This window comes from Ceratotherium simum, chromosome 8 (assembly GCF_057802395.1).
Source record: "Ceratotherium simum simum isolate JZ-2026a chromosome 8, ASM5780239v1, whole genome shotgun sequence".
Taxonomy (NCBI): Eukaryota; Metazoa; Chordata; class Mammalia; order Perissodactyla; family Rhinocerotidae; genus Ceratotherium; species Ceratotherium simum.
The window spans coordinates 36,518,055-36,542,995 of record NC_141907.1 but is presented as its reverse complement, the minus strand read 5'-3'; the positions used below and the strand labels follow the sequence as shown (position 1 = coordinate 36,542,995).

The 24,941-nt window shown below is 36.2% G+C and overlaps 1 protein-coding gene across 1 annotated transcript in view; it reads left to right on the top strand.

Moving 5' to 3' along the window:
* Nucleotides 1-24,573, top strand: part of KCTD8 (potassium channel tetramerization domain containing 8) — a 253,381-nt gene extending 228,808 nt beyond the window's left edge. Inside the window, exon 2 of the mRNA XM_004419022.3 lies at nt 23,235-24,573. Coding sequence (XP_004419079.1) covers nt 23,235-23,695 — 461 coding nt within the window. The 3' untranslated portion in view covers nt 23,696-24,573. The remainder of the gene's footprint in view (nt 1-23,234) is intronic.
* Nucleotides 24,574-24,941: the final 368 nt, after the last annotated feature.

The window sequence follows — 24,941 nt, the reverse complement described above, 5'->3', positions numbered from 1 at the left end:
AGTAAAAATTTATTTTGAGTGATTATTAGTGTTATTATTCTCTTCTAACTCTTAAAATAATACTGCAAACCTACTATGTGAAAAATGCTTTACCTGCTTGGCTTATCTCATGTACAACAAGTGTTCACAGATGGAAAAACTCTGATTGTAGGGAGATGTTTAAGTGACTTCCCTAAGGTCACCTCTAGCGAAGAAGCGGCTATAAGCCTGAGCTTGAACACGGGCCTGTCCATCCTCAAAACCTGGGCTTACAGCAACTATTCCAGATGCAATTCCTTCTCAGTTAGAAGCTTCCAGTCTAATTGGGGATGAACAGAGACTCATGTGAGTTTAGATGAGATGACCTGGGAGAGGCCTCTGGCTCCCAGAGCAAGGAGAGCAGCCAGCAGGTCTGACCAAGGACCACGTTGCTGGAATGCTTTGGTCACTGGATAAACAAGCCTCCTCTTTCAGCAATGCACACGGGGCCCTAAGCGATAACCTGGGTATTTAATGTGGAGCAGTTTCATCTTGATTGCCAGCAGCTGTGAACATTGGGTACACATGCTGTGGGCTCATGGCTGGAAGCTGTTTTGAGTCAAGGAAATAGATATTAGGCCTTTCCAGTAGAAAACACTGCACCCTAAAACCCCATATCTTTCTGCTGGGATGGTTGCAAAATTCAGAGCTAAAAGGGATCACCCGGTGGTTCTCTTGTAATTGTTTTCCACATTGAAATTGGGGTCTAATTGGTGGAGTTCCTTCTCTAAGGTCCCTGCTGGTCGCTGGCAGAACTGAGACTTGAAGCCAGACTTCTTATGTGCACCACATGCTGTTTTTAATCACTAAGTAATGAAAACATGCTCATTGAGAATTAAAAGTATATATATACAAGGAAAGCCCCCTTTTGCTGTCCCCATAACCGGGCTGTTCTCCCTAGAGAAACAACTCTTATCAGGTTGGTGTGCTTCTTTTCAGCTTTTTACCATCTTTTATTTGGGACCTGAATACTTCCAGGAAAGATGCATTTTGCTTTGTTACTCTATGCCATGAACTTTAGAGGAGCCAGGCAAGCACCCATGAGAAGTGTGTGTGTTGGAGGGGGTAAGTGTGTGTAATTGTACAATTCTGTCTCTGATGTGGTAAGTTAGTTTATTTCTGGAATGCAGTGATAACAGGATTGTCCCTCACACCTACTCCCATGTCTTCCAATGGTTTCATTACTAATAAGTGTGACATTTTGATCTTCATCAGCCTGACTCTCTGGTTTATCTCTCAGTAGGATCAGAATACATTATATTTGTTGAGTTTTTTCCCCAGTTGTCACTAGTCTTTAATTTTGTGTTGGTACCTTTTATCCTATAGAAATTTTAGATTTTTGTAAATCAGGTCCATCATGCTTTACAGTTATTGATTTTAAGTTTTTTGACTTACGTTAACCAGCATAAAATTATTTTTAAAAACCTTTATATTTTTTTCAAATACACTAATAATTTTATTGTTTATATTTGGCTCTTTAATTCATCTAGAATTTATTTTTATATATAATGTGAGGTATAAATATATATTTTTTTCCAAATGGATAGCAAATTACCCTAACATGATTCATTGAATAGTGCATTCTTTCCCTACTGAATTCAAATACTAAATTTCTATAACTACAAGTTTAGTTTTTGCACGTTCGATTCCATTTCATTGACATAATTTTCCACATTGTTGCAATCATGGTAAAGTTTTAAAGCGTAATTTGGTATCCAGAGAACAAGTCCATCATATTCTTTTTTCTGTTTCAAAATACAATGTTATTCTTGTATATTTCCTTTTCCAAATTACTTTAATATCAGTTTGACAAGTTACATAAAATATCTTGTTCAGATTTGTATTTGCATTGCATTTGTATATTTATTTGGGGATAATTAGATCTTTACAATATTATTCTAATGGGGAACATATTGTTTCTCTCTATTTATTCAGTTTCTGCGGGTCCTTCAATAAAAACAAGTAGTCCCAAAATTTCATACTTTTCTTCGTAAGCCTCTTGTTTCATTTATCCACAGTTAATTTGAAATTTGTGTTGCTACACTGAGTGTGATCTATTTTCTATAATATTTTTTAAAACTTAGCATTGCTGATATAGAGGAAGGCAGTTGATTTTTGTATGTTGATCTTCTACCCAGCTTCTGAAACCGGCAAACAGCCATTGATGATTAAGCAGCTAGTAACTATGAGGGATTGGAATTTGCCAGCTCAGAATATGTCTCTGCCTGAATGACATTTTGGCCCCCACCCCCACTAACTAACCAAAGAGTTTTGGTTGGGAGGCCTGCCCCCAGAATAGCCCAGCACCATAGACATCTCCAGAGCTAAGCCCATTCTTAGTTCTGGTTATCCTTTATGAGATACATTTACATTTGAAAAGAAAATCTCCATCTGTAAAGGTATCTTCTTCCCTGTACCAGGAAGAAGTGGGGGGATGGCTTTACCTAGAAATTTATCAGAATAGAAGATGAGGACTTAAATCTGCATGATAAACTTACCCATTGTTAACTGTGCTGTTTAGGTAATATGCTATCTGACTCCCACTAATTTCCTATAGGTAACATCCCCCTGGAGTTGGGGTCACCATGGTAATGGATGTTTGAGCTATTTTTTCAGGAACTGAACCCTTTGTCCACTTCAGGCTGGATTGAGACCACCAACCCATCAACTGGGCCCTTTTGACAACAAGAGGTTGGAACTCCACCCTCAGGGCATGCTAATGCTGCCATTCTGTGAACATGTGTCCTACGAAGAGGCATCAATTACCTCATCTCTCCTCACCTCCAATCATTTCAGACCACCTTGCCTCCTTCCCCATAAATACTCGTGAGTCCCTATTTTTGGGGAGGCGGATTTGAGACTTGTTCTCCCATTTTCCTCACTTGGCTGCCTTGTGATTAAACCCTCTCTCTCTGCAATCTCATCGTCTCAGTGATTGGCTTTCTGGGCGGCAGGTAAAAACAGACCTGGTGCGGTAACACTTCCTTATGAAGAGTTTTTCAATTGTTCTAGATCATTTCATATCACCTGAAATAATGATATTTCCTTTGTCCCTTTCCAATATTTCTACTTATTTTGTATTACTTCTTCTTATTTTATTGATTATACCCTTCAGTAAAAAATTAAATAGTAGTAATAATAGTAGGTGTTTTGGGCTGAATTTTGACTTTCATAGAAATACTTTTGATACCTCACTATCAAGTTAAGTTATTTTTCTTCCAATTCCTAGTTTGCTGTTTTAAAAATACTAAATCAGGTATGAGTATTGGATTCTATCCAATGTTTCTTTACATCTATTGTGATGATGACATTATTTTTCTCATTTTATCAAATAATGTAATGTATGATATGTTTTATGGTGATGAACTGTCTTTCATTTTTCAAGTAAATATTACTTAGTCATGATACGTTATTCTTTTGATACATTGTTGGATTAAATTATTTAGGATTTTTACATCTAGTTTCAGAAAGGAGATAGACCACAGTATTCTTTTCTGTGTTTATTTTTCTCTGGATTTGAGATCAAGGTTATTGATGCTTACAGAATTGGTTAGGAAACTTTTTCTCATTTTCTATTCTTTGGATCAGTTTGTATAACATAGATCTTATCCCTTCCCCTAAGATTTGAGAGACTGAAAGATAAAAGAACTATGAATTTCCCTATCTTTTCTTTCTTTCTATGTCTTTGTTTTTAGCATAATGATGAGTTAGAAAGGATATGGTAGATTCCTTGGTCATTCTTGTTGCTTAGAGTTCCACTAAGCCTTCTGCATTCAAGTAAGTTCTGGTTGGAACAGAGAGTGTGGCCCTAGGGGCCATCAGTGCCCCCCCCTTCCTGCCCCCTGACTCAGTGTTCATGTAAGATGCTGACACTGGCTTTGAGTCTCCCTGACCTCTTACACTCATGAGGCATCCAAACACTATATGCAAATAGGGTGGCAAGGAACTGGGACACTCATGCTTATCTCCTCAGCTTACACATATGCTCCCTTGTTCTACTGGACTTCACTCACCAAACTCAAGTTCAAAGAGTAAATTATCGTTTTAAAACAGTAACAACAAAGCATTAAACCAAGCATGTGGCCTTTCTGAGTGGGGGCCCTGTGCAACTGCACAGGTTGTAAGCCCATGAAATCTGCCCTGTCTTTAACCAGAAAGCTAGTTAGGAGGTTGTTTCAAAATATTCAAATAGAAAAAAGATTAAGCTATTATTTTTAACTCTGTCATTCAGGGATTTTACCTCACAATAGTCATCTATTAATAAAGATCCTCCTTGGGGCCGGCCTGGTGGCACAAGCGGTTGAGTGCACGCGCTCCGCTGTGGCAGCCCCAGGTGCGCACTGATGCACCGCTTGTCAAGCCATGCTGTGGTAGCATCCCAGATAAAGTGGAGGAAGATGGGCATGGATGTTAGCCCTGGGCCAGTCTTCCTCAGCAAAAAAAGGGGAGGATTGGCAGATGTTAGCTCAGGGCCGATCTTCCTCACAAAGAAAAAAAAAAATAAAGATCCTCCTTGCATTTTCAATTTACTACTTTTTTGGCTTGATTTTTTTTTGTCTTTGATAATTTATAGTATATTATGTTTTATTTTTCATTTATTTTGTTCCATTTTAGCTTTTGCTAATAATTATTCCATGCATGCCTTGTATTTTTATTCTTTTAGTAGTTTAAAAATTTTAACACATACTTCACATATTTTCCAATAATATATAGAATTAATCAGCATCTATATTCTCCTTCCCAATAAGACAATATGTTTAGTATGCTATTACAGTACTTCCTCTCAGCTCCCTCCCTTTCCCTGTTGTAATCATTTAGATCTTGGTTCCAGATTGCTAATATAACCATGTTTATATTATGACTTAGTGATTTCTGTTTTTAACAATTTTTCTTATATTCTTTGCCTTCTTTCTTGGACTCGGGGGCCAATCTTCTTTTCTGAGATACAGACAAGTATATGTTCAAAAGCATACCTGAATTTCCTCTTGGATGTGTTAAACTGTCTAAATTCAATAGGCTCACCACAAATGAATTCATGATTTTTTCCTCATAAACCTAGTTGTCCTCCAACATCTACCACCTCAATATGGAAGAACCATCCAATCTATCATGAAGGCCAGATACCTAAGTGTCATCACTGATACATCCATTTCCTTTACAACTCTTTCTTCTTACCCACAGCCAATTCATCACTAGATCCTCTTGGTTTTTATATTCTAAAATTCTGTAATATTTTTTCACTTCTCTCCATCACCACCACTACCACCACTACTAAGACTTTACTCTAGTGTGTCCTCTCATCTAGAAAACAAGGGAAAGCTTCTAGTTGCTGTTGCCCTTTCTGCCTACACACAGTCCCCTCCCAAGCCATTCCTTGCTCGTTTCAGGGTGATGGGTACAAAATGCAAATTTGATCTTGTTCCCTATCTCCTCTCTGACTTAAATTGTTTTGCTGTCCTCTCTTCTTTTACTAAACAAGTGCTAAATTTCTTTATAGTGCCTTATAAGAATTTGAATGGTCTGCAGCCTCTGTGGTTCAACTTGGGGCACACTCCATTAGAGCTGCCTTTATTTAGTTCTTACAGCTTTTCCTGCTTCCATGCATATGGAGCCTTACACGTGCTCTTAGTTCTTGCTCCCCTCTTCCCTAGTCATCCAGTACCTCCTGTGATTTCTTTACTTTCACGATCCCTTCCTGAGAGAAGCCCTTCTTTTACATTTTGGAAAATGTAACTTCCAAAAATATGCTATCATGATATCAGTTAACACAGCTCTTATTGTAGTTATAATTCTGCATTATTTTGTGTAATGTTTAAATGAATATCCATCTTCAACATTACATAAATTAAACATCCTTGTACATTCTCCATATTTTTCCCATTGTCTAGCAAGATGTCTTCCATGTATTGGCTCTTAATAAACACTTCTTAAATGTATGAATCAATGAATCATGAGCTCATTTTCATTTTTGTTGGAGTATAATCTTGACAAATTCTTTCAGTGAGGATTTATGGATGGTAAAATGTTTGAGTGTCTTCACAAGTAACCTCTACATTTGAATGCTAAAGTGACTGGAGATAGCTCTCTAACTTCAAACTATTTTTCCTAAAATTTTCAAAGGTTTTGACTCATGGTCTCCTAGAAATCAGAGTGGTTAGTGAAATTTTCAAGCTCAAACTTTTCCTTAATCTTTTGTCTCTAGGATACTTTATTTTCCTCTGCAAGTTTTTAGGATTCTCTCTCCCCTTGGAATTTTCAAAATTTACCAAGAAGCGTTTGGGCATGGCTTTTTTTTTTGTTTTTTAGTTTACATTGCTTGAAACTTTCAGTCTGAAAGTTATACCTATTATAGACTATGAACGTTTTTCTTCTATAATTTCTTTTGTTATTATTGCCACTGCTTTCACTCTAATCTTTCTTTTTAGGAACTCCTGTTAGTTAGATATGGACACGCTGGATTGATTCTCATTTCATACTTATCTATGTATCATTTTGCTGCAAATTCTAAGAAATTTCCGTGACATTTTATTCCAGATTATTAATTTGATTTTTAGCCATGTTCTTCTGTGTGTTCATTTTATCACTTATTTTTCTTTTTCAATAAAATATTTAGGTCCCAAGAAATATTATTTATTAGTTGTCAACTCTTTAAAGATTTAATATTCTCTCATTTCTCTCTGAGGATTCTAAGTAGAATTTTTAAAATTCTCTTCTATTCCCTATCTCTACTTGTTCCCGCAAAAATCGTTTTGTTGTTTATCCAAGTCCTTCTCTTTAATGCTCTTGTTTATTTAAAATGTCTATTCATTTTTTTTTCTGTTTATATTAATGAATGAATGGCTAAGTTGCTTAGTGTAGGTAGATGGCATGGGTTTAACTCAGCAGATTTTCAGATCTCTTTCTCCAACAGGATATTTTAGTGCCTGGGCTCTACCTCACTGGGGAGAAGGGGTAGTATGTCTTGACTGGATGACCTTATTTTAGAATGCATTGATATTTAGCTGGTATGTAAACTGAGGCCATCCCAACTACACATACATAGTACCCACCTCTCACCTGCAGTCAAATCAAGGAGAGATTTCTGTTAGTTTGTCTTTTGACTGGGTAGATCACCTTTCTTCTTTACAACCCCATCCAACCCCTTCCATCTCCTCACCTATGGCAGAGATCTGGAATTACCTCAAATCCCTGCTCCTTCATCCACTGAAGGAATTATCCTTAGAAAGTTAGTTGACTCTCTTTAGAGAACAGTTGTATTTTTGTCCTGGGATCTGTGCCTCTGCTGCCTTCTACTTAGTGAAATGGACCAACCCAGCCATATAAACAAGGCCAAGGCTTCCGACAATTGACCCAAGATTCCTTCCATCTCTTTTTATTAGTTTACTCTGGGCTTTGAGTTTCGCTAAATCATTCTTTATTTTTTATTTTTTCCTGTCAGTGTGTTAAGCTAATGTTTTTTCTACTCTTCTTTACACTGATTCCATGTGCTTTCTGTCATCCAGAATTTTCCCAATATCTGTTCTGTTCAGGATGGCTTTCTTGTTTTCTAGCACTGTCAAGGATTTAGCTCATTTGTTCTCTTTTTCTCTCCTACTTCCCTACCACCCCTACCATAACATTTTAAAAGGGTTTTATAAGAGATTGAGAAATACAAAAAAATGGCCTGCCATCTTGATTCAATCTCCTTCATTTCTTTTTCTGTCTCTTCTAGACTATATTACATTAGGGAAGAATATGTTCTGTAGTCTTTATAGCATCAGGCATGAGTCCATATTCCTTGGTGATTTTCTATAAATATAGTGCTAATAAAAGTGATGTGCATTTAATTCATTTTTCCTATAATTACTTTGAGTTCTCTAGAATGCATGGTGCTAAAAGGTAATATATACATATTTTTTTTGCTGAGGAAGTTTAGCCCTGAGCTAACATCTGTAGTCAATCATCCTCATTTTTTGCTTGAGGAATATTAGCCCTGAGCTAACATTTGTGCCAGTTTTCCTCTACTTTATATGTGAGTTGCTGCCACAGCATGGCTGACAAGTGGTGTAGGTCCATGCCTAGGATCCAAACCTGTGAACCCGGGCTGCCAAAGTGGAACACCCTGAACTTAACAACTATGCCACAGGGCCAGCCCCAGTAATATTTTTAATAAAACTTGTATTACCAAAAATTGAATTATGAAATAATATTTTGTTATTAATAATAAGTGTTTAAAGGCTAGACCAATTTTAACACATAATACTGAAGATTTTAATTATAAAGTTTCACTCTAGTTATATGCATATTTTTAGTAATGTAAACAAAAAGGGTAAATTGACAGAACAAAACCAATGAAAAACAAACATTAACAATTATCTTTTGCTCTTTGATCTACAAAATCAGAATCTTCTCAGTCTTGTATATGATCTTTGGCCTTGATCTTACAATTTTGCAAGCAAAATTGTTCACAACACCTTAAAGGTAAATGGAGCAGCCAGCCATTCAAGGAAAGGAGTTATGAGTCTTTAATCATTAATTAAACATATTTTCTTGTACTTCTCTAATGCCGATATACAGTCACAATAGTATTAAAATCAATTATACTGTAAATCATAATTCCCAATTAATTAGTGATCTTTATATACATTCCTTGTAATTGAGTAATTGTAGCTCTAGTTTAGTTCTTTGTTGTGGAAATCTTTGCCCTAAAAGGAATGCATATATTTGAATTTTTCCTTCAAATTGTACATAATTTGTCTAAGTAAGTTTTGTAAAGTGAACAAATAGTGACCACCCCAGATTACTTTCACCGAACTACTTAACGTCAAAGCAGAATATTTGTTTCTGTGAATCCTGTGTTCTCAGCATTTCATGGAGAGTTATTCAGTATGCATCACTCTGGGAGCATCTTCTATTACTAATGCTTCGTATATATCTGTCTATCTTCAAGCTTTTAATGAATGACCATTAACATATCTTGTAATTAAACATGGTTTTTCAAAAGTATTCCCAGGGCAAATTCCTCCTTTACGTAGCTATTTTGATTGATCCCTGTGGAAGGTGTTAGCAGTACATCTTTTTATCTTGTAATGGTTTCATTAGCACTACTTCTTCACTTTTATTATTTAAGGCTTTAATGTCAGAAAGGAAGATTGATGTTACTACTGCCATTGAAATATTAGGTTTAGACTAAAGTGCCCTGTAAAGTGACATGAAAAGTTCAAGGCATCTCAACCCTGACAGAATCTACTAATTATTTAATTAGGCTCTGAAAGCTCTTAGCAGAAATTTCTGGCCTTATGTCAGAACCTTTCCTGATCAAGAGGTACACATCATTGAAAGGTTCAGTCTAAAAGGTGCCTTATTGTACAAATGTAATTCTGATATTTTGGAAATTCTAGTACCTGACAGGTCATGAGTCCTAAGATAATTCCCTCATCCTTTCTGTTCCTTCTCTGCTATAATTCTACATCTTCTTATCTATTTTCCAAATTATATTCACCCTATAAATTTTATAGTAGGAGTCATATCTTAAATATATAATTTTCCTTTAAACCGTACTTGCGTCTTGACCTGTGCCTATCCAGTTAATGTAAAAGAGCCTTTTGTTATTGGTCTAAATTCACAACAATATGCATTTCAGAGGATATTGCAACATAAGCATTTGTTTTGAAATGGGAAAAATCTTAAGTTTGATAAGCAGAGATTGCCTGGTTAAAGTGCTTTGATCACAAGGAACTGAGTTAAAAAGCACAGTTCACGTTTTCATACGTTTAGTCAATTAAATTTATTTTTTGTTAAAATAGCTAGATAGGATATAAAATAATACTATATTGCAAATTAATCTAAAGAAATTCTAACACTCAGGTATAGTTAAGCACTTTTATCCCAAACCTTTTACAGATATGCATCTCAGTTTAATCTTAATAGGGCTTGAAATTTATGAGCAATTGTAGCTCTAGTTTAGGATTTCAGGGAAGCTGGTTTAAACACCATTTTCAGGATTTCTGAAACTCAGTATAAGCTCTGATGTCTGACAAATCTCCATCTGAATAGTGTCTCTGCCACTTCCCAATGGGACCCATCAAGTTACATAACCTCTCTAAGCCTCAGTTTCCTCATGTTTAAAATAGGCATAATAGGTGCCTACTTTATAAAGTTATTGTGAGATGTAAATGAGATGCTACTTAGCATGTTGCCTGGCCCGTAGTAAGTGTTCAGTAAACATTCAATATTATTACAGCCTTGGGCTCACTTGGTAAAATATAAACTAAGTAAAACTGTCCTGGTTGCGTTACAAGGTTTGTTTCTCTAAGCTCATGATCTCCTTTAACTAGTGGCTACACAGGAAAAGATAACACCGTCACATCTTGCTCTGGGATGGTGTGAAACACTTATTTTATTACAAAACATCTTGATTTCTGTATTTAACCACACTTCCACCATAAAGTGTGTATGTATTGGCTTTGTGTGAGTGTGTGTGTGTGTATGTGTGTGTGTATCTTTATGTTTACCTTGCGCTCCTATCTACTTCTTAAAACATACCTTTTCCCTCAGGACACAGGAATGGATGAGGAGCTTAGTCTAGGACAATCATAGTGCCTCCCCTACTTGGTCACAAGTTCTAAGGCCGAGATGGGGGCACATGGCCCTGTTAGTAGAATAGAAGTAAATCTCTGGGATTCCTTAAATTGTATATATTGCTATTATAATGATTTGCTCATAAATACACGCTAATTATGTTTTTTTCTGCCTAACTCCCTCTAAATTTCCCTAGCTTTTCTGATCAGTAACTTAAAATGTGCACTAAAAAAATTAAGTTTATGCATGAAGCATTAAATATTAGAGTTCTCTAATGAGAAATACAACCAATACATCGTTCAACTTGCTTTGGGAAGAAAGGTTTCAGTTATATTTCAAGGTTATGCGCATCTAATAAAATATCTAAACAGGTTTAGGAAAAGGATTTTTCTGATTAAATTAATATTTTAATTGGTCTAAAATACTTATCTGACAGTTGGTGCTGGCCAGAGGGATTACTGAGTCAGACACCCAAACATTCCTAAGACTCCCTTTCAGCTCTCATTCTCTTCTACTGTAGTTGGCAGTACGGTAGCTGACAGACTAGTCACCTGCAGTCATATCTGACAGCTTTTTGGCTAGACATGTAAAGGCCTTCTCTTTCTTTCCCCTCATCAACAATTTAAAGTATCCCAGGGATTTCCTGTTATTGAACTACCCAGATTAGTTGCCTCTCAACCCTCATCCTTGCCTTAGATTATGGGGCTGGGTTGGTAAGGTATTATGATTTGCCCAGTCTAGGTTATAAATCCACTCCTGTAGCCTGGGGCTTGGAGTCTGTTACATAAGATAGTCAGGGGCACCAAGTATATTCTCAGACACACATACACACAGCCAATAAAGAATTTACTCCATATATGTAAATATGGTACAAAACAGAAATCAGCCTATCATTTGCATAGGTGAAGAGTTGAAGACAAGAATACATGTGGTATTTAGGATAATATTAATGTCTCCAATTTGGCCTGAATAGAGGATGGGAGTAATAGAAAATGAGTTTTGGAGTTTAAACTGGGACAACACCATGGAAAGTCTTGTTTCGTGGGCTAAGAGATTTGGATATGTTTCTGAAAGCCATTGACATTCTCTGAGAACAGGTACTACAATAAGAGCTATGTTTCAGTGATACGTAACTGGGATCTTAGTGTGGATAGTAGGAGGTAGAGATTAGAGATAAAGAGATCTCTAGAAGTTCATGGCAATAGATTCAGTAAGAGGATAGGAAGTCATTGCAATAGGTTCAGTAAGAGTTACTGAGGATCATAACTGTGAGGGTGAAGACTGAAGATGAGGGAAATTATTGAGACATTATCTAAGGACACTCAATAGCATTGGGTAGCTGTTCAGATGAGGAGGGAAGCAATAGAGGGGTAGGAATAGGAGTAATGAAGATGACTCTAAGATTTCAAACCTGGGTAATTAAAAAGATCGTGATGCTTTTATAACATAGAAAACATAGGAGGAGGAACTGGTTTATAGGGAAAAGAATGGTGAGGTAATTTTTTGGCATATGGTATTTGAAGTTTAGGAGATGTTCAGAATCACAGTGCTTGGAGCTTCAAGGAATGATCAGCTGCTAGACATGTGTGTGGAATCAGTTATAGATAAGAGACAGCTCTGTGATTACATATATATATATATACAATGTGTGTATGTGGAGGGGAGAAGTGTCTGCGTGTGTGTGTCTGTGTGTGTGTGTAGAAAGAGAGACAAGAGTGTATTGTGGGAACAGATGTGATGTGAGGAAACTATAAACCTCATTATGCAAATAATGGTTGATCTATATAATTGGGGAAAAACTTCAACTAGAAATGATAACTGTTTTCCAAAATTTTAAGGGCTATTAGTTGAAAAAGAAATAGGATTACAGTCTGGCAGAGACTGCAAGAGATTGTATTTTAATAGAGAAACAAAGATCCTATAATTCAGTTCCAATATCATATAGTTATTAAGAATAAATATTATGTTCACAAATATAAGACACCGTAAGTCAACATCTACCAAGGGCCAGATATTAGACTAAGTAAACTTGTATTCATTTCCAATGGCTGCTGTAACAAATTAACACAAATTTGGTGACTTAAAACAACACAAATGTATTCTCTTACAGTTCCAGAAGCCTGAAGTCTGAAATCAGTTTCAATGGGCTGAAATCAGGGTGTCAGCAGGGCCACACTGCCTCCAGAGTTTCTAGGGGAAAGTCTGTTGCTTGTGTCTTCCAGCTTCTGTGGCTGCCGGCACTCTGTGATTTTAGCAGCATCACTCCAATCTCTGACTCGGTAGCCACATTGCCTCCTCCTCCTCTATGTATATCAAATCTCCCTCCAACTCCTTCTTGTAAGGATGCCTGTGACCGAATTCAGGGCCCAGCCAGATAATCTAGAATAATTTCGCCATCTCAAAATCCTTAATCACATCTGCAGAGACTTTGTCTATATATATATATAAATGACATTTACAGGTTCCAGAGATTGAGAACTGGTACTTTTTCTGGGACCACTTTTCAGCTACTATAAGGCTCTTTCTCATACATATCTTTACTTAAAGCAACTCTAGGAGGGAGTTACCATACTTTTAACCCCTCTTAGGCAGAATAGGAAAATGAGTCTTAAAGACACATTTTGGCATCCAGATAGTAGATGTCAAAACTTCACTTCAGGCACAGTTTTGCTACTTGTTCAAAGACTGAGCATTTTTGTTGTTGTTGTCACATGACATGAAATTAAACTACTGTGAGCATATATGCTTCCATTTTCCACTCATTGTAGTGATTCTGTACCAATTTGCCTCCATAATAAGCAGACTTCTATAAATCTCGATGTAAAAAGAAGTGGCACTTACATTAAATAGTATGGCAGCTCTAAGAAGTTGCCTCTTGCTGACTGTTGTTGGAAGTACTTGAAAACGCTTGTTGGTAGGCAGGCACCCAAGATCTGAAGAGATCTGACAAATAAAAACCTCTTCAACTCTGACTTTCTGCCTATAATCGCTACTGCTCCTGGAACCCAAGAGTATTAGCCTGTTTTTGCCTCCTCGCAACCTCTGCCCCCGCCGTTGTCATCGAGAGTTTTTCTCGGGCCTGAGACAGCTGCTTAGTATTTTATAACAGGCAACGATAATGTACAACCAGCATGGTTTTATGTTCATATAAATTTGTTATACACAGCATGTCATAAGTGCACCCCCAACCTGTATTTACAGAGCGCTTTTTTTTCCTCCCAGAGCTATCAGAGGTGTTGTAGATGCAACCTCTTATTAATCCTTGCCGAGCAGCGTGTAGGTGTTATGATCCACGGTTTATAGATGTGGAACAAGCAAGAGTAGGCTTGTGCTCACAAATTTGAAAACCAGATAAATCATCCCTCTCATACAGTATGTACCTGTGCAAAAGAAGGCCAGTAGAAGGTGGCCACCTAAGGATGTGGAAAAGAACTCTGACAGTATCGATTAAGGAATGGTTGCTTTGAAAGTGAGAAACTGAGAATGAGCAGGTCTTAATTCCAGGCTCCAAAATAAGCCTGCGCATCTTTATGGAGTTTTGCTTTTTGGGGGGGTTTTTGTTTTTGTTTTAAACACAAAAATGGTGATTGTGCCACAGGATCCTAGTTCTCATGAATGAAGTGTGGGATTAGTTTTAAATGTAGACCTCTTGCAAGGTGTCTGTAACCATTTTGCATGTGACAGGGCTTCTGAAGGGACAAGTGAACACATAATACCTTTTCTACTAGAAATATTTAGGTGCAAACATCAGGTACCATCACGTAAGTGATGTAGAATTCTTCCGCAGAGTAAAAAAAATTGTTTTTCCTCATTATTTATGGTTCCCACGTACTTTTTGTTTCTCTTTAATAACCTAAAAGAGATAACATAGGGACCTTCCCAAGGAATATTTTCACTAACTAGAGAGATGGTGAAGCCGTTCTTATGGCTCACTGCAAAAGCCTCATCTCCTTTTCCCTCCCTTTTTCTTTGTTTTTCTTACATCCTGTAAGCTTAGTTATGCTTGGGTTGATTTTTTTTTTTTTTTAGTTAAACAAAAACAAAAAAGAAAAGCGAACTTCTTTGGGCATAAAACAATTCCCTATGTGCTTTGACATTCTTTTGTAGATAATACCAATTTCATTTAATTCAGTTCAATAAACAGTTACCAAATTGTTATGAGCCTAGTCGTGAGGGTGGTGCTCCAGAAAATACAAAGATAAAAAGAAAGAACCTCTGTTCCATAGTGAATAACATAGTTTGTATGTGTGTTTGTGTGTGTGTTTTGTGGGGCAGAACACAGGGATGAAAGTTAAAATTAGTGCAGAAATAAACTATTAAGACAGAATAGTCTCAGTACTTTGAGATAGATTCAAACAAACGGCTATGGGTCACTAAGAGAGTAAGAAATCATATCCAAATGTGAGAATGGAAGGTTTTATGCTGAAAGCATCCTTTGGAACAGGCTTTGAAGGGTATGTAGCAAGGAAGGAATATAGTCCAGAGGGAGGGAAATAGGCATGGATAAAGTAAGGTGTTTACCAGAAACAACAAATGTATTTTGGCCGCTTTATGGAGAGCACTGCAAGATGGGCTGGGATAATCATTTGGATCACACGGAGGACAGTCCTCAATGCCAAATGTGGTATTCAAATTTCCTTCTGTGTGCAGAGGAACTATTTAGAAGGTTTTTGTACAAGCGATATACCTGATGGAATTAGACTTTAGAAATATTTACTTAGCAATGGCGTGGAAAATAGTTTGAAATGGTGCTCAAGTGGAGCCAGAGAACTGGCTAAGAGACACAATAAGAAAGAACGATAAACCTGTTGTAGGGTTTTAAAGTTATAAGGTGAAAATGGGAACAGAAATGAAGGGGTAGATTCAAGAGCCTCTGTAAGGGTAGAATTAATAAGACCTGGAAAGTAATTGGAAATAAAAGATGAATCCACTGGGTAGCTAAAGGTGACCTTGGATATCATCTACAGAGATAACTAATAGGAAGACACAGATTTATAGAATGGGAGGAAGGCACTAAGATTACTTTTGAAAACCTCCTCCCATATCTGTTTCATTAAACATATATTTTCTCTCACATTTTTTCCTAATGCTACATTTCCTTATTCACTTTATTAGTATTTTTGATTCAATGATAAAAATAATCAGGCTCCTGACCTGTCTGAGTGATGAAAGAAAACATAATACGCAGTCTCTGCCCTCATGGAAATTATAACCTTTTTGAGGAAGATAGGACACCAGATGTGTGCCTTTGGGATGGACAACTGTGCGGGGATGGTGGGAGCATTCTTACTACTCTGCGAATATTTAGTAACAAAAAAGGTAGTGAATGCTACAGTCAGTAGTGTATACTATAGAAATTCAGAGGAGTGCAGGTCATTTTATTGATTTGGTTAAGCAGTTACTCTGATCGAGTGTTCACGGTAGGCTAGAAAGGCACAGTTTCTGCCTTCAGGACATTTACTCTTTTTGACTGGGAGACACATTATAAATAAATAAGTACAATATAACGTTAACAGGTACAAGAGAATCAGAAGAGTGGATTAGTGGCCAGTCATGTCAGTATGAAAAAAGGAATACCACGACGTTTCTCTTTTCAAATTACACTTCTTTACTTTTCTTTTCTCTTTTATTCCCCTTATCCATAAAAGTGGTTAAGTAATTATAGTAAAGATTATAGAAAACACAAATAAGTGTTTAATTTTTCTCATATAAAAATTAACTTTTATTCATTTAAATAGCCTTTTTACCCTAAGATGAACCCATCTCCTATATGACCTTTAAGGTTCAATTTATTGTGAGAATTTAACTAGTAAATTAAAAACGATCCCCCATTCTTTAGCTCACTCCAGTCACAATTGACACTAGCTCTCTCCTTCATGTCCTGTGCAAACTTTAGCCTGAACTACTTGATATCAGGGACTGTGTGAGTGTGTGTGTGTGTGTGTGTGTGTGTCCGTCCCCTTATAACTAACACTATGCCTGGTACATAGCAGGTGCGCAACTAAGGTTTATCAAATCAACATGGAGATTTTTCCCTTTTGACTCAACCACGTAATACTTAGAGGCATGTGGTGCTAATAATGAAGATGGATCAGTTCATTGTGTTCAAGTACCACATAACCATTCACACACCATTGAATTTAGTACTATTAAAGGGTAATCTCTCTTCTGGGAATTGTGCCTGTTGCAGACACATTTTACATATTCAGTCTTTTTTTGTCGTCACTAGCCAGGTAAAGAGATTAAAATAAAAGGTGTTTTCAAGTGTGCAGTTGTGCACCTAGACTTCATTTGGAAATGCTTATGTATTCAAAGAAAAAGTATGTAAGTCCTCTTATTGGACGTGCCCACACACAAAACTACTCAGATGTCATGTGCCTTTTTTAAAGATGAAAGCATTAACGTTTAGTTTCTGTACTACACTATCTACCCAAATGACTTGGAAAAGCTAGCATTTCCTCCTTTTTATATCAGTGTAATAAAACCCAATGAAATTAATTGAAAGCCCTATTTTGCCCAATTTTACAAGTTTTGGCTGATTGTGATACCATCAATTTCTTTTATTTTGTTTAATGTAATGCTTTTACTATTGCTTTTAATTCACACATTTTAATAACTTAGAACTTTTGTGTTTTATTTTCTCAAATAAGTTCTTTTTTGGACATGAAAATCTAATACTTAATAGCCTCAAATCTATTATAGAGAACTTTACAGCAAAATTGCTTTGATGTACGTTACCTCCTTTCTTCTTATAGCCATGTGACTAGATATTGCTATTCTTATTTCATTTTTAATAGATAAAATACTGAGGCCTAAAGAAGCTTAGAGTCTTTCTTGCAATTCATATGTTTGTAGGTATCACGTGCAGAGCCAAAATTAGAATGGAAGTATTTGGATTCCTTAATCAGTACTCTCAATATTCAAATGAACAAATATGCCATACTATGGCCAAATAGCACTGGATATTTATGCTGAATAATAATAATTAACATTTTGAGTATGTATACATGCCAGGCACATCCTAAGTACTTTATATATGTTAGATTATTTAATCTTTGCTACAACTCTATGAGGTTTAAACATGGAAAACAGGCCTCAAGAACATAAGTAACTTGCCCAAGAAAACACACCTCGTAAGTTGATGAACTAGGGTGCCAGCCCACCCAGTCTCCACTGTGTTGCCTTAAGCATCATTCTCATTGCTGGCATTTCAATGACAAGAATAGATCAAATGAAACAAATGTAAGTTGATAATATCTTCTAGGACTATACTTCCTATCAATAAACTTACAGAAAGTTATCTTTTAACCTTGTAATTCTGTGAAGTACTTTGGTGGAAATTGAATTTCTTTCTCCATTCTAAGAGGTAATTTCTATGGTAACTCTTTAATGTTTTATATTTAATTAGAATTTTATAGCCAGGAAAATCTCTTCCTATTCATTATGTTATATAGAATAACAGAACTTTATAACATAAACGAATATAGGGGCCAACTCCCAAATTTTAACCAACAAGGACCAAATATTAGAGAGGTTACGTGACCAGCACAAAGTACTTACTTAAAATGGCTAAGCCAAGGTCAAAACCAGATCTTCCAAAGTTATTCCCACATTGAAGAAAAATGTGAGCGTAATAAATGAATATAATGTGTGTGTGTGTGTACTGACTGTTCTTTAAAAAAGTAATAGTGGCGAGGCATGACTTAGGTAGTTGGCTTGAAAGTCTCCTAGGTAAGGCTATAATTCCCCCTGAAAGATAATCGACTCTCCATGAAAATTCTAGTCTATTTAATGGCAAATAGCTGAATGAAAAATGGAAGATTTAATTGTCCAAATACTGGAAAGTTATTAGGTGTACATATGTATTGTACACTTGTAAATAATTAACTCCTTTTTAAAGTTAGGTCTTAAATAGGTATGAGACTTGCTGATTCACTCATTCGTTGCTTACTCTTTAATAATTAGTGAGTTTCTTCATGTGATGGAAGAAAGCCTAGCTGATAAGACCACCAAATCACATTTCATTTTCTTTTCTTATACTAAGTCTGATTGGTGCTCTGACTCACAGGGCAAAATGCTTTGGGCAAGATCATTTAGGTGTATATTTGATTCTATTACTAGCTGAAGAGACACAGAGAAGTTTCTGACCGTCATGATGTTCCCATATATGCAGGACTTAGTGTTATTTAAAATATCATTCATGTTGTGCTTAAGGCATTTCAAGTGGCTTTGGATCATTGAACGGAATGATGTAAAATTAAAGTTTTAAATTATCCCTAGAAGCCTACAATTAGCAGACATCCACAAAAAGACTAGGTAACTAGAGTAAATCATTATTTCCTCCGAATTCATTTATTTTTCTTAAATTTCATATCATAAAATACACATAAATCATTTTATTATTGTATTTTAGTTCCAGTTCAGATCCACTCATATCAGTAATTATTTAAAGTGCGCTTAATCAAATAGCAATAATAATAAATATATTACATATCATCAAAAATTCTGACATAAATCAAAGGAGACTATTACTTATCCCTAATTATTTATACAGAGAACTGTCATATTATTCTATACATTCAAAAGTGTAGACAAAATAAAGTTAAACATTTTACCTTAAGTCATAATATAAACATTTGAACTTATTTCGTCTCCTGATTGGGAGTCCACCTTGCCCAAAGATAGGTTATTAAATGGGAGTATGTAGTGAAAAATAAAAGTGTATACTTGTTTATTCTTGTTAATATCTGTACCTTTTTTAAGTTCTTAAAAAAAAAGAAGCTCTTAAAATCATGGTAAATTCAGGTACCCACTCCTTTTTTAAAAAATAGAGTTTAAATTCTGCAGTGGGAGATATTCTAAAGTGCCCCATGTGTTTTAAACACTTTATGTTATAAAATACAATAAAATAGACCATATTTCAGACCACCTTCAGATGCATCTTATTTGACATTCCAGGTGGGGGTGGGGTGGGAAGGGAGAGATATAGGTGATAAAAAGAGTGACACAGAAAATGGAGAAAGAATTGGGGTAGGGGGAAGCTAGTCTCAAATAGGGCCCATTTGGTGTGACATGCATCTTAGCTTGTCTTTCCAGAAAATTATGGAGATCCTTGGCCACACATGTGCAATCTTTTTCTCTGCACCTTTTTGCCCTCACCCACTTGTGGTTAAGTAGAGTAAGCCTGTGAGCCTCACCAGAACAGAGAGCTCGTCCTACTCATCTTTGCAGCTCCTCTAGATCCTAGCACAGTGCCTGGAACATAGTGGTACTCAGTACAATTCCATTGGCTAAACTGATTTGTGCCTTCTTCAGAAAAGTCTTCCTTGATCTTCTATCTTACACTACAAGAGCAATTCATTTCCATCACACATATGTTGCATTCTATTTTATTGTGGAGTTTCTTCCTGTATGTGTGTGTGTGTATTGAGAAGGGGGGAGGAGGCTTATTTCCATAAATAAATTTCAATGTCATTGGGCATAATAACTGTATATAATTTATTTAGCTAATGCATGGACTTTCTATAACTGTGTATCCTCCCTAGTAGATGTCATTAAGCATTTTTTTCCCCAGTGAATAAAAACAGCATGAAGCATTTGCTTTGGTGGTACCTAGTATCCTCCTTCTGTCTTCCACTCTGATGTTATTATTTTTCTGCCTGGGTATCTCTATCTAGCACTCTATTCCCCTGACTATTAACAGGAAATGATTTCTCATCATTCATTTATCCTTAAATAAAATTGATTTTCCCAGGTATTTGCAGCTTAATCCTTTAGTCGTTATTGGGCACGAAAATCACAGATTCCTCTGTAGGGATTTCTGGTTAAAGTAATGCAGAAGATTGACAGAAAGGGTAAAAAACATTTATTGATATGCTGTGTTGTATTAGGCTGGTGGGCATCATGCTAGCTTGGGATCTCATTCAGCCATAAAGATAATTAGATAAACATGTGCTGCACCTCCTCCACCACCTTGACCTCCACAGAAACACACACATACCAACCCTTCAGCAAACTTAAAAATCTCCAGAGATGGGACTGAACATCTGTACATTAAAAAAAAAAATTTCAATGTACTCTTCTTGTTGAGAATCATTGTACTAAACCCTTTTGTATGGTATTTCATTTATTCTCAAAATAACCCTATGAAGAAAGTACTACTACCTCATTTTATGGATAAGGAAACTGACGCCTAAAGGGTCTAAGTATTTTGCTCAAAGCCACAAGACTATTTGCCAGAGAGCTAGAATTTCATTCCAGGTCAATATTATCGCCACTAAAATCTGGTGCCACGAAAAATTGATCCTACAAGTAACACCTCTCTAGTCAATGGAGAGGATGGTTGGTGATCAGTGTGGGCATATCCATCAGGGCCCTGGAAGAAAAGGGAGGTACATCCAATTGGGTAATTTGAGAAAAGTTGAATATTGACAGTTTACAACAGTGTGGCAAATGCTCTCATGCTAGTTACAGTGGACAGGGTTAACACCTGTAGGCCTGAAGATGTGAGTCTCAGTTTGATGGAATCTGGAGAGAGGGGAGGGAGAGAGTAGGGAAAAGTGAGAGGGAGGTGGAGAGAGCTGCCAGACAGGTCTGTGCTTCTTGGTCCAGGGATGCAACTGGATCACAGAAATACTCAGGGAGAATGGGGGAGTGAGGGCATGGTCTTGCCAGTGTTTGTCATTGGCTGATCCAACTGGAAGCCAGAAGGCAAGAGAGCCTAAGGATATAGTTTGTGCCCATCAACCACTAAGGACAGAGGGTAGAGAATGGATCTCAGTAAGTCAGCAAGGAGTTAGAGGTGCATGTTCTCCACCCCCACCCCTCAGATTTACCCCCATTCTCTCTTACAATGAATGAAAATGGCAGGGGCTTAAAAAAACTGTTTGTTTTTGTTTTCTTTAATCCACAGTTGCAAATGCTTCTAAAATGTATTAGTGCACTTTCTTACTAAGCATTCATAAGCATCACCATTTGTTCTAGCTTTGCTGTATTGCAGACAAAGGAAGTATGAAATATTGGTTAAGACCTTTCCTCAAATATGTACATATTCTTTAAGGTTTTTGGGTTTTTTTGTTTATTTGTTTTTGGTTGGATTAATTGAGGTATAGTTTAGATAAAGAAAAACTCATCCATTTTAGCTATGCAATTCTGTTAGTTTTCACACATATATATACTCCTGTAACTAACGCTACAGTCAAGATATAGAATATTTTCATTATTCCAAAAAGTTATAAAGCTTTTTTAAATCTTTAATCTCACTCAACTAAATGTTTGGTATCAACTTTTATTTCTTATGATTTTAAATAGGAAAATTGGTGATAGCACCCAACAGTGTGTTGCCCTTAGTAGGTGCTTTATGAAAGGTATTTTTGTTGGTTTGTTTCCCTCACCTTTCTAAGTAAAATAAACTACGCAGATTGGTTATTAACTCATTTCCTATATAGTAAACTGAGCAAAGGTTCACAATCTTGGCTACACATGGAAACCACCTGGATCTATTAAATGGCCCGACAGCAGGGTAGCATCTCATTAAAACAGGATGTCTGGAGTTAAGACCAAGGCATCAATAATCTAGGCAATTCCAATATGTGACTAAGGTTGAAACCCTATGAATTAGACCAGTTGTTCTCAACTCTAGCTGCACAGTAGAATTCTCTGGGCAATTGCTTCAAAACACTGATGCCTTTACCCCCATTGTGATTTATATAACTTGTTCATAAAACTTGACTACAAAAAAAATAAGATTTGGGTAACTTATATTTCTGAATGTTTGCGCTCCAGTTAATCAAAGTTTTATTATACTTCTGGGTGTGTGTGGTGCTCAATAAATGTTAAATGGAGGTTCTAATCCCACAGCAGAGTCAAGGAGAATAAAATATGCTCCCTCTTGGAAATAAACTGTTTGTGTATTTGAAATAATTATCTTGGCAAACTATCACTTTCTGAAAATTGTCCTCCTAGGTAATTTACATCAAGTGGTAAGCCTTGTATTTTAAGAGAATACTATATTTCAACTATATTTTTTCACCATAATATTATGGACATATATGTCTTAGAGCACTTTCGTAATTCTCTCCAGGGAAATAGACAGGAAACAAGATTAAGAGACTGAGGATAAGATTTAAACCAGCCTCTCACTTGGAGGCATAAATGATGCTATTGCACTTCTGGGCCTGGAGAATACTACTACTTTGTAAAATAGAGTAATGGTACTTTCGGCTTTTATAATGGCAAAATATATACACAAAGGGCACTTAGTGCCAATAGCTAGAACACACATGAATTGTCTAATGAAACAGTTATGGGACTAGCAAAATATTTACATATGATATCTTTTTCAGATTTCAGGAACTAGTAACTAAAATAACAAAAATCTTCTTTTTAGCATAAAGTTATCAATGACCTATTATGGCAGAAATGCTCATTAAGCAAACCTCCTAGACTTTATGGTTCTAAATAATTAATATGCATGCTACATGTTTCGGTGTACACTAATGGCACTAGGTGTTGTATTTAATCCCTCAACTATAAACTAGTGCAATAAACAGCACTTTTCTTAAGATAATTGTTCTTGGTTTAAAACAGAAAATATAAAGTTTATTTAATTTGACCTCACTTCTTATTCAATCGTTCTACTCCTTTTTTCCTTTTAGGACCACCTCAGAAAATAGTATCACCTAAACAAGAACGTGAAGATAGGAAACACGACAAGGTCACAGATAAAGGAAGTGAAAGTGGGACTTCCTGTAATGAGCTCTCCACCTCCAGTTGTGACAGCCACTCAGAGGCGAGCACTCCCCAGGACAACCCACCCAGTGCCCAGCAGGCAACAGCTCACCAACCTAACACCTTAACATTGGATCGCCCTTCCAAAAAAGCACCTGCGCAGTGGATGCCCCCACCAGACAAACGCAGAAACAGTGAACTCTTTCAGACACTCATCAGCAAGTCCCGGGAAACAAATCTTTCCAAAAAGAAAGTCTGTGAGAAGCTAAGTGTGGAAGAAGAAATGAAAAAGTGTATTCAGGATTTTAAAAAAATCCACATTCCAGATTATTTCCCAGAGCGCAAACGCCAGTGGCAGTCTGAACTGTTACAGAAGTATGGGTTGTAGTAATGATAACATTCCTGCAGTATTTCAATGACATTCAATGTTTACTACAATGTCACCGCCTGACTGTGTCCTAACAATGGTCAGTGTGATTCTCGCTGCTCTTCTTTTTAGTGAACAGTGGATGTGGGACAGTATTTTCTTTCATTCTTTTTTGTTGTTGTTGTTTTTAGAAATATGACTAAACAAAAGAAATCCAATAAATGTTGAATCAAAATGGTATACCTGATCAAACCACTTTGCGAGAATGAAAGTAAAAATATGCATGATCGAGAAACTTAGAATCTTGATTTTTGAACTGTGGTCAACTAGATATGTTTGTCATTTTATAACTTAGCAAAAACAAATCAGCATATCACTCCAACTGAAATGACGGTATGGATGAAGCAACATCAAGTAAAATGTTAGATGATGGTTTTGGGGACTCAAATCCAAAACTGTTTAAATGTTAATGCAATAAAACAAGTATTATTTTTGCATGAGCACAATGTTACAAATAAATCACAAGACATAGGGAAGATCTGTTTGTTGCTTGGAAAGAAAAAAAATTATTAAAAAAATAAAGCAAAAAAATGTTTTAGGCAAAGCCTATAAATGTAAGCTCTCTAGGAGACTGAATTTTCTTTGTTCTGGATCTGTGATTTTTTTGTGTATGTGTATGGTGTTCTGTATGTTAAGATGGTGTAAATATGCCTTATATGGTTGTGTTATGGCACTGACATTCATCTATTAATGCTAGTCATGATTATTTCTGTGAAATGAGTCCTTACATCAGGCTGTGAAAATTGGTATAATGATGCTCTGAAAGATCCTATTATCATATTAATCAAAATAATTGAGGGAAATGGTAAAGAGCTCTATGTATTTATTAAAAAAAGAAAATATAGTACAGTTCCTGGATTTTTATTGACTCTTCTTTAAAATTATTCAATTGTTACATTGTCTTCAATTTCCTTTAAAATTCCAAGCTAGAGTATGATATGTTCAGCCTTAATGTTGACATGTTAGAGTTTAAACATAATTCAAAATGGAGATAGAGTCAGATCCAGATAGCCTTGGGTTTGATTAACAAACCCTCAGCCCATGAGAGAAAAAGACTTCATCTGAGATTGCAGTAAAATTTTATTTTAGCTGACAACCAGATTGAAAGCCTCTCCAAAAACAATTGGAAAGATACTTCTTACAAATTAAGAGAGAAAATGTCAACAGCAAGCTAAAAGGTCAGCCTGAATGACAAGAGATTTCTTCC